The sequence below is a fragment of the Notothenia coriiceps genome, unplaced genomic scaffold (genome assembly GCF_000735185.1).
Source record: "Notothenia coriiceps isolate Sejong01 unplaced genomic scaffold, NC01 NC01_scaffold00003275, whole genome shotgun sequence".
Classification (NCBI taxonomy): Eukaryota; Metazoa; Chordata; class Actinopteri; order Perciformes; family Nototheniidae; genus Notothenia; species Notothenia coriiceps.
Window position 1 is genome coordinate 118,697 of NW_011335976.1, and position 11,004 is coordinate 129,700.

At 40.4% G+C, this 11,004-nt stretch overlaps 1 protein-coding gene across 1 annotated transcript in view; it reads left to right on the forward strand.

The window, feature by feature from the left end:
* The window catches only part of LOC104941233 (kinesin-like protein KIF13B), a 36,533-nt gene that overhangs the window by 8,851 nt on the left and 16,678 nt on the right, over positions 1 to 11,004 (forward strand). Inside the window, exons 4-8 of the mRNA XM_010766298.1 lie at positions 2,542 to 2,690; positions 3,075 to 3,224; positions 4,201 to 4,314; positions 6,700 to 6,873; positions 7,216 to 7,373. Of these exons, the coding sequence (XP_010764600.1) occupies positions 2,542 to 2,690; positions 3,075 to 3,224; positions 4,201 to 4,314; positions 6,700 to 6,873; positions 7,216 to 7,373 (745 nt within the window). The remainder of the gene's footprint in view (positions 1 to 2,541; positions 2,691 to 3,074; positions 3,225 to 4,200; positions 4,315 to 6,699; positions 6,874 to 7,215; positions 7,374 to 11,004) is intronic.

An 11,004-nucleotide genomic window follows, 5' to 3' on the forward strand; every position in this document is an offset into this window, starting at 1 on the left:
ATTCATACATTAACATCCTCCATAATAAGTTTATTTAATATACATGATATAGAATGAATCTCAAAAGTGATTGAACAGCTGATAGGAATATAATATGAATAATATATATTTTGTTCTCATAATAATATAGAGCTAGTAAAGCATATGATGAGACACGATTTATTATGTACTTTTGCAGCAGTACTGCATGATCTGGAACACTACACGGTACTAGAGATGACACCAACACCTGACTCTCTAGATCATTAGTTCAGTTTTGAAAATATTTCCCATTAGAATTATGATCTACACTGAACATATACTACTACATGTAAGGCGTTCTGATGTGCCACAATTCAAATCGTCGACGTATGTTATCGGTTTAAATCCCCGACCAGATCTGTGATATGCGAGTTTACATTGCATTGGTATGATGTGACAATCAGCATATTCTGCCAGGTGGATGCCACCCTCAAAATCTCCTGCCACTCCATGAATAATTTTTCTAGATCCGCCCCTGGGAAGAGAACTAAACATAAAACTTCTGTTGGGGTTGCTTTAAAGTCAAGCTTCAAGTTTAAATTCACCTCCTGTAATAGATGTAAAACAGTGATGGAGCATTACTAACCTGACTCAGATGGTTTGTTTCAACCAAACCATCCTAGGAAAGCTCCATTGGAACCATTTGGAAGGGCAGGCACTTTCAAAATACTTGGCAGGTGATGGGATCAAATCTGTCTTCACCTTCTATCATGGGCCACTTTCTGAGTGGTTAACAATGGCTGGTACATGTGGAGCACAGCACTTCTGATTGGTGTGGACACACAAGAATAAAAAATAAGTTAATACAAAATAATTAAAACGTTTTTTTTAATAAAATCGCAGGCTTTGCGATTTCATAATCGCATCATTTCAAATCGCGATTTCGATTTCAAATCGATTCATCGTTCAGCCCTAGTATTGTATGAACATGTTTGAATTGGGGGGAAGACATCACATCCTCTAGGGTGGTCCGGGGGTATGCCCCCCGGGAAGATTTTTTTGAACATTTTAAAGTAAAATGCTTCAATCTGGTGCACTTTGAGCAGAATTACTAGAGACCAGATCTAGGGGGTACAACTCTAAACACCCATATGAAAAAGATCGGTTTACATTTTAATAATGAAATAAGTATGTGAACATAACCAGTAACCTACCATAGCCAATAACAAATAAATGTAGCTTATTTTATTTGTGTTGCTCATTCATATCTTATTTTACCTAGTTAACATTTATTTATTCATGCATTTTTTTTTATCTCTCCAGTTTTAAACAATATTTTTGATTTACTGTCCTATAGTATACATCGAAATTATTTCAAACCTGTTCATCCCAATAATTATAAAGGAGTGCCTTGGAAATATGTGTTTACATAAATTGTGATCAAACCGTTTGAACTTAGACTAAAGTGAACTATCTAAACACTCAAGAGTCCTTTACCTCACTGAGCCTCTCAGTCTGACAGGAGAGCTCTCCTCCACCCTGGTTGTAGAAACATCTTCTTCTAATATCCGTTAGCGCAGCTAGCACCAGATTCTAATAACAACAGCGCCAGTACCGGTGCGCCCTCTCTCTCTCCCTCGCTCGCTCTCTCGCTCCCACGCTCACTTGCATTTTGGCTGTGAGCTGCGGGCGCCTGATAAGCCAACATCCCCCACTTTCATCACTTACAGCGCCCATCGTACAGGGCAAATAAAAAGTGTAACCGGGGCGAAAAGGGTGTTACATTTACTTAATTATGAATGTTGTTACATCAAGGCCGAAAATTAGGATGAGCGCCAACGGTAAAGAAATCTGGCGCCCTAGGCGACCGCCTATGCCAAAAACCGGCCCTGGTTGTGTGTTTCACTCATATTGTGGGGGCGTACATCTGTTTACACAGTCACATTGTGGAGACTCGCCTTCCTTTTGGGTACAAAATGAATCAGAAAACTTCAATTATGTGTGGAGAAATGTAGTTTTGTTGCTCCCCCACAAATTAAAATAAAAGATTAATGCAAGGGTCTTTAAAGATTAAGGTAACGGGAGATTTCTGGGAAATAAAAGTAAGTCCATGTTAAGTAGGGCTGCACCATTATTGCCAAAAATCATGAACATTACTTTTTTTGGTTTCTTCATACAGACACATTCCATTTGCTTTTTATTTAGAGCCAATATATACAAAGAAAACATGAAAGAAAACATTATCAATTGATTTTTTTAGACAACATTTTGATTACCAGAGCACTGCCTCAACTCCAATGATCCATGTTTCTGCTAAGTTTAAAATCTTTGCATCAAATTGAAACTCAAACAAGATTATTACTCAACTGAATTTCGTGCTTTTTTTACATTTGCCCTCTTTTGTTTATTACCTTTCTACTCTGGAAATTCTGACTCCGTTAAGAACTATATTATCCTGCTGCTACTCCAGAAACGGGTCATCTGTAATAAGTGACATCATCTGCATAAAACACTGTTCCTCCGCTAAGATTTTAAGGTCACCACGGATAAGAAGCAGATTTCTCTCTCCCCCCTCTCCATAGCGTGATGTCGTGTTGAGTGAGCCGGCCATCCAGGTGCGGCGTAAAGGGAAAGGGAAGCAGATCTGGGCTCTGGAGAAGATGGAGAACAGGCTGGTGGACATGAGGGAGCTCTACCAGGAGTGGAAGGACTTTGACGAAGATAACGCTGTGAGTGAACACAGATACGAGCCTGATGACGCACTGACTCGGATAAATAAATGTCATCATAATCTGTAGAACATTTACAGTTTAATTCAGTGATATGTAGATGTGTCAGCTGATATCTGATAAGAATAATCTGATTAGTTTCATTTCTGCCATTTTGCTTACCTCATTGATTTAATGCTTAAAAAATAGGGACACAAAATAAGCACAGTGAACAAAGAATATGCAAATAAAATATGGGCAAATATGAAAAATAAATAAATAAAGTCCTGATGGATCATTAGAACTCCAGTTTTCCAACAATACAGTCTAACATTTGACCCTGAAGTTAAAAAGTGATGACCCCATCAGTCTCACCAAGTTTTTTTCATTTTCTCTTGAACCCAGGTGATGCGGTCCTACTTCAAACGTGCCGACCCGTTCTTCGACGAGCAGGAGAACCACTCTCTGATCGGCGTGGCTAACGTCTTCCTGGCATGCCTGTTCTACGACGTCAAGCTGCAGTACGCAGTGCCCATCATCAACCAGAAGGGAGAGGTAGGAGGCCCTATTTACAATACACACACAGACAATTTAGATACCATTTTTACAAGATCTTAAACTAATAAAATATACTGTATATTTGTTTATTTGATTAAACACTTCTTTTCGAGCAAATGCAAAGCTCCCCTCATAAATATGTGTATATTGCAATGTAAGAATGACTTTGATGTGAAAGGGGTTGCTTGTAGTGGTGACACATTTACAGAACATTAGCATCTGTCAGCTCATTATTTAGCTGTTTCTGGACCATCAAGTCCACAGTTTTGGTCTACCACGCTCTCATCGGCAGCAGTTTTTGAGAGGAAACTCCAATAACCTACTGTAAACTTTGGATCCTGCTCCAAGCAGCAGACACGCACAGCAGAAAAAAAGTTTAGCCTGGGAAGAAAAATTGGCAGGGGAATTTATTTTAGTGTTTCTTTTTGGAGTACTACATGTGGCCACAAGAGGCTGAAGTGCTCCTTTACCACATGTTATAAATACAACTGAAAGTGGCCGATTATAATATATTTCTAGCCAAAAGACAGACAGGACAGTTATGTTTCATAACTTGCTAACAGAACATTTACTGTATGTACCTTTTGGTTTAGAGTGCATAGAGAAATCTAAAGTCGCCTGGAAAAAAAACATTAAAGCTTTAGTTCTAGAAGGAGCATGGGGTAGTGGTACACTGCACCCTCTTGTGGTATAACACGTAAGTTAGTTAGTAGAAAAATGATCTTGGCATATTTCACATATGTTATTAGGGAACAGATTATCCTGGAAAAACGGTTTTCTAACTTGCCTCTCATGGCAAGTATGTATTGCTTATTTGGATTATTAGGCATCACAATAATATAAGCCTATGTTATGCACTAAATGGTAATAAGCCTCACTGACTAGAAAAAAGTACTTAAATGGTAGGAAAAAAAGACTTGTTTGCTTCCTGCTGAAGTGACAATGGGACCCTCCCTCTGTGTTTGCTCATCAGGTTGCAGGCCGGCTGCATGTGGAGGTGAGGCCGGGAACAGAGAGCTCTGAGGAGGACGCTGCAGGACAGAGCAACTCAGACGGAGACACACAGGACCGCAAACTGGACTGTGTGGTGAGAACTTGCTTCTGTGTTTCATTCAGTTGGAAATGAGCAAAATCCAGGAACAAGTCATAGAAGAATTATAGAATTGGAGGGATGAAACCCTCTTTAATGGTCACACATGCAGAGCACACAGCACACACAGTGACATGTGTTCTCTGCTTTTAACCCATCCTAGTACCAGGAGTCTAGTACTAGGAGCAGTGGGCAGCTATTGCACAGCGCCCAGGGAGCAATGGGAGAGGGGGAAGGGGGGTGTCCGGTGCCTTGCTCAAGAGCACCACGGCAGGGCAGGAGGTGAACTGGGACCTCTCCAAGTAGCAGTCCACACTCCATATTTAGGTCTGGTCGGGGACTTGAACCGGCAACCCTACGGCCCCGATTGAGACACTGCTGGACAGTCAGGCTCCTACATGCAGTATCTGTTCAGTGTTGACAGGGATTCTAGGGGGGAAATATTTCAAAAATGAATAATGGATCTAGCAGGCAGTCAGGTGTTGTGTCCTCTCTCCGTTGTGAGTGTTCCAGCTCACTGTACTGTGAAAATGTAATTAAATCGGTGTTGTCCTTATATCCTTTCTAGCTTCTGTTTTGTTAAGAGGAAACAAAATAAAAGCCAAGAGCTCTTTGCTACAAATTCCTACATATTCACCAAATCAAAACATATTTTGTGACTTGACTCCTCAAGTCACAAAATACGTTTTGAGCCAGACTTACATTTAACATACCAACATGTTTCAAATGCAACCAAGACATACGAATGTTGTTTGCTGTGCCACAGCAGCCTCAGCCGCAGAAGTGACCTTTTGTTCTGTTCTGGCAATGCGGTCTGGAAGAACATTTTTGAACTGAATCATGAGTTCACACAAGTTGTCAAAAGAAGTGATGTCAAGAGCAGTTAACCAACGCTTAAAATGAATAGACAAATCCCTCGCCATCTCCACATACGTTTGACCTTGTTTTTGCTCAACGGACCTACACCGCTGTCGATAGGCCTCTGGCACCAGTTCATGTGCTCTAAGCACCGCCCATTTTATTTTAACATAGCTTGAGCTATCCTCCAGACATAAAGAGGAATATGCGGACTGTGCTCTTCCTGTGAGAACACACTGAAGCATCAGAGCGCAGTCTGCAGCTCACCAATTTCTAGCCTTAGCTACACGTTGAAATAGTTAAAAAAACGTGTCAGGATCACTTTCATTAAAGTAAGGCAAAAAGCGCAAGTTATTGACATCAAAACGATGAGGAGACCTGGGCACTGTCCACCCTGCCCCTCACCGGACAACACGCCATCTCTGAGCATAGACAGACGATGTCCCTCCATCTCTAGCTTGGCTTTCTCAGATTCTTGTCGAATTCGCTCCACTTCAATTTCCTTTTTAATTTCCAACTCATACTTTATTCTGTCGTGTTCCAGCTGCATCATCAACATTTCTTTCTGCTGCTCAAGAGAAAGTGCACTAGCCTGAAAAAGAGGCTTTGACGAAACCTCCCCTTTCTCTGTAGGATACACTCCTATCTCCTATATTATAGAGTCTTCGATGTTCTCTTTCACCCTTTTATCACCGACAATAGACACAGAGAAATGCTCAGCAATCACGAGCAACTGATCTTTCGAAAAAGTGCCAAGAGACTCCTGAGATGGAGCTTTGATGAATGTCTCTATGTCAGCCATATTATTTTACAATGACAACTCACAGGAACACAGCACCGGACCTTTAAGCTGAAAAGAAACAGACAGACCCCACAGCGTTTATTATGTGCACAAAGTGGAACAATAGTAACTTTTGATTGGAGTTTCCCTGCTAACTATTCACCATCCCAATGACTAATCTCCCCCTGGTCTTCATGCAGTTACTTGTGGTCGGTATTTACGCACTGGAGACCGCTGGCACAGCAAAGCGACTAGCAGGCTAGCAACACTGCTGAAACCCCGGCCATGCTCCCAAGCCGAAGCTTCACCCACCTTCGCCGCAACACTACACACACCCCGCTCAACGATCCCAAGGGAACCGCCGCTAAAACTCTGCACCGCTCCACATACAACGCACCAACAAACTCACACGTGTCAGCGAGAGAAAAACAGCTGATAAAGGCTAAGAACAACTGGCAAACACTCTCCTCAAATATAATGCAAAACAAATCAAAGCCTTGCAAAGTCATTGAATCAGTCCCAAACAACGATCTCAAATATAATGTCCTTTACACAAGCGGTTTAATGAGCCGAAACAAAGAAACCGGCTGCACTGCATGAGCTCCCAACAAACTTTACACACACTCACCAACTCCTAATACGACGCACACATATGGCAGGCTCCCATCATAGTTCTTCAACTATCTTTGTTGTTCATCATTATCTGTGTATGTGATTGGATTTTCCTCCACTCCTCTCCTCAGGTGAAAATCCTCCAGGCCAACGGTCTGCCTCGCCACCTGTCCAACTTTGTCTTCTGCCAGTATCACTTCTGGGGGCAGCAGGAGTCGGTGTTCATCGCTCCAGAGATGCAGCCGTCCAGCTCGCCTGCAGAGTCCAGAGACCCTCAGTGCACGGTGGTCTTCGACAGCGCCAGGGTAACAATTCCACTGCAAGTTTTGACGGTATACAGGGTTCAAAACATTCTTCACAATTAGGTTTTATTCGTTACTCCATCTTAACATAAATACAGCAAAGTCAATGTATGAAGAGCATTGTGAGAATGTAACACTCATATCAACAGTTGGGTTTGAAAAGAGACACAATCTACTCCATTCAACACCATTTCAGAAACAAACTAAAAAAAACAAGTGAATTCAACACTAACAGCAACACCAACATTTAACACCAACAATGAAATGATGAAAAAAGAGAGGTTATTGTTAATATAAGAACATGCACATTGGAATGAAAGATCTCTTGTTTTTCTCCCTCTGTAGGAGTTTTCGGTGTCAGTGTCGGAGGATTTTGTGGAGTTCTTGGCTGATGGGGCTGTGGCCATCGAGGTGTACGGACACAAGCAGGCCAACCACCGCAGGAACCTGGCTCTGTGGGACCTGGGAGTGATTCAAGCCAAAACCAGAACCCTCAGAGACAGGTGATGACACACAAACACAACCCTGCAGTCCTCGAAATGATTCAAAAACACACACAAGTTCAGCTTCGAACTTCAGATGCTCCAAATACATAAAGCCAGGGCCGCCCCTGGCCAACTTGGGGCCCCAAGTGACATTGCATGTATGTCGTTCAGTATGCGTTTACAGGTGAATACGTCTGCATTTCCTGGCAAATACTAACCTCAAAAAGATAAAAATATAATTAATGCAAATAAACTACTACTAATAATAATAATCATAATCAATTCAATAATATAAATACTATATTATTTTATTATAACAGAGTTGTAATATAGTCAAGACAAAACATGCTTATGACATGCTCAAAAACTGATATTTCTTAAATCTGTATTCAAATGTAGTTCCTTTTTGAGCATGTCATAAGCATGTTTTGTCTTGACTATATTACAACTCTGTTATAATAAAATAANTGGCAACGACGTCGTAACCTAGTTTTTGTTTTTTTTCGAATAGTCATGAAGCAATCAGATGACAATGTTAATCTGGTGACGCGGGTTAGACACGGGTCCTAAAGCTCTCTTTATTCGTTGGGTCCAGATACTTTCTGTTCGGGGTTTCTTCGTTGGTGTATGTGTCATGTACTACAAGAATTAAACTTTGGTTTGATTCCGGAGTGGCTACTGAAATTCTGACTGTACCAGTAAAACCAAAACGATTGTAACCTTAGTTTTTAAATTTTTTTTTATACAATTTTTTTTTTTTTTCTAGGGCCTAGGCGGGCCCTAATAAAAAAGAGGGCTAAGGCTAGAAAACTTTTAGTGACTTAGCCGAGGCTAGGGGCACTAGCCTAGCCCCTGTAGAGATCAAATCATTATGACAATTGTTGCCGCAAGCTAGGTAATCAGGGTCCTTTCCGACCTTGATATAATTCTGGGGACCTGGACAGGGTACAAATTTAACGACATTTGTATGACGCATAACACGAGCAGCAAGGTAGACACATAGAAAACAATTAACCTATAAAACGTCACCAGTTTTTAACGAACCTCATTATAGTCTAATCTTTGACTACGAAGGAAAAGTTAAAAGTCAAATCTTTTCATCTGTCGTATCTAACATCATTCGCCATGAAGATTATAGATTGGAAGTATCGATTAACCGTATTCCTAATATTACAAAATAGTACGAAACATCTCCCACATAATGCTGCTGTGAAAGAAAGAAGCTATATCCATGTTGGATAGAATATCCAATTTAAATTAAAAAAAATAACCTTAAGGGACAACTTGAATGCTTTTTTTTCTCTTAATGCATTGCATAAAGATTGGATCGGGAAAAATCGGTATGGGCAAATTGTCAAAATCAAATGATCGGAAGCAAAAAAAGGTGATCGGGACATCCCTATTACTAACACCTGTTTTTTACGGCTATGTCCAGTCATAATGTCGGCTGGATAGCACAATTCACACTTATTTTATCACGTTGGAGACACAGGCGAAGTCTCATCTAATATTTAAGATTTGGCAAATCTGGAGCAACTCTCCAAGACAGGAGTTCAGTGTGATAAACGTAACCTTTTAAATATCTGCAACATCACTGAAATAGTGCCAAACACCTCATGGAAGGAGGATTTCTGAATTTCATGACGCAAGTGAAAAGGTTTCTTATCATTTCTGCTTATAAAACTAATATAGTGTGTATTAATGAGGATTTACGTCATGGGAGAAACTCCCAACCAAGGAGTGAGAGGTGGAAAATAAAGATTTCTGAACTTGGTCACAAGCAGATTGTAAAATCATTGTTTTTACCTTATAGAGGAACCAGGCCTTTTTCCCTAATAATTAGATGTTCCTTTTCCCATCGACTAACTCACCTTGTATCTACAAATATCATAATATGTAGGTAAAAGACATATGTTTTGAATAGCTCAATCACACCAGGTATTTGAGGGGAAACTCATCAGAGTACTATCAGATAGTAGAGCAGCAAAGAAAACACATATCAGTAGGATGCGTTGGCCAGTCAGTAATATCTTTTTATAGCTCATGCAGTAAACTCTGCACTGCAGAAGCTCTGTGATGCTGAGGGAAGAAAACACATCGGTGTGAGAGAGTCCTCTGAAAGGGAGGAAGAGTCATAGCCTTGATCGCATCGAGGCACTGATGGGCCAAGGTCCAAAAGGGAGAGGAGCCTCAGTGGACATCTGTGTCCAAGGTCAAGAAGAAAGCTCCTCTTGCATTCTGGGATACAACAACATGGCCGTATATAGAGTGGATTAGTCCACTAGGTAATACACGGAAGTATCTCTTTAAATATATGGATTTATCGATTATCATTTGTATTATTACGACATGGCCCCTTTCCAAGCCTCAATGATTCTTCTTAGGACGCCTCATTTGAATGTATATTCAATTATTTATTTTGAATACAACTGATATTTGTACTATGGACCCAAGCCAGTGGAAGAACAAACCCCTCTGCACTTTTATTAAGACTGCACTTCGTCAATTAAAATGCAGTTTCCCATGTTGTACTGTGTATGGTGAGTAGGGCTGCACGATATTGGAAAAAACTGACATTGCGATATTTTCTTCCCCTGCGATATTTATATTGCGATATGAAAAAATACAGGAATTGAAGAAAAGACCGTTTTTTTTGGCCGCAAACCATCCTTTCTTGAACTTTGATGCTATAAAATTGGTATTTTTTTAACGATATTTAACCGCATGAAGGATTTTTTTAGTCACGGACTTCTGGATCTTAAGTTATCAGAGCAACAAGCTGAGCTAGCTCGGTTATCCTGCTGTGATTTGATCAAGAATGATTGTGATTGGTGGTTTGCTGTGCATGCAGAGCCAAAAGAGTTTTCCTTCTTGTAGCAAGCAGCAAAATAATTCTAACATGACGTGTTTGAGTTGATTTGCCTACTTAATATCAAACGTTCTAAAAAAAAAAAAAAACTTAAGTCCTGCAAGCACATAACGCGATTATCGTCACGACACGATATATCGTGCAGCCCTAATGGTGAGTGTGATTTTATTTACACTTGTATGTGTCAATTTAATGGACAATAAATAATTCTGTGTCTGAATCTATTTAGGTGACGCTTTTATCCAGAGTGACTAATGTAGACTTCAAATTGGGGTTATGTATTTTTTCCAAGGACACCTTGACGTGTTGACAGAAGGGGGAGGGGTCGATCTGCTGATTGGTAGACGCCTATCTACGCCCTGCGCAACAGTCGCCTGATTAGTTACAACAACAAAAAATGTTGTTCTTCTGCCTCTCAAATATGGAGATTTTCTTATTTTCTCGTAATATAATTATATTGAGGTGAATTTAAGAGAGGGTTAAAAAAAGACATCCCCATTGGACTTTCTGGAACCGAGCTGGACATTGTTTACTAATCCCTACACTTATTAACCAATTGAACTAAAAATTAATCGATGCTGAAAATCTATATCTTCAAAGGTCCCATGTCATGCTTTTCTAGTTATTACCCGTCCCCTTGTGTGTTATGAAGGTTTTTATGCATGTAAACGGTCTGCAGAGTCAAAACCCTCAAAGTACACCCTGTAGCGAGTAAAACTCTAACACAGAAAATACCTCCCCAAAACGCCTCGTTGGAGATACGTCACTGTCCATTGATTC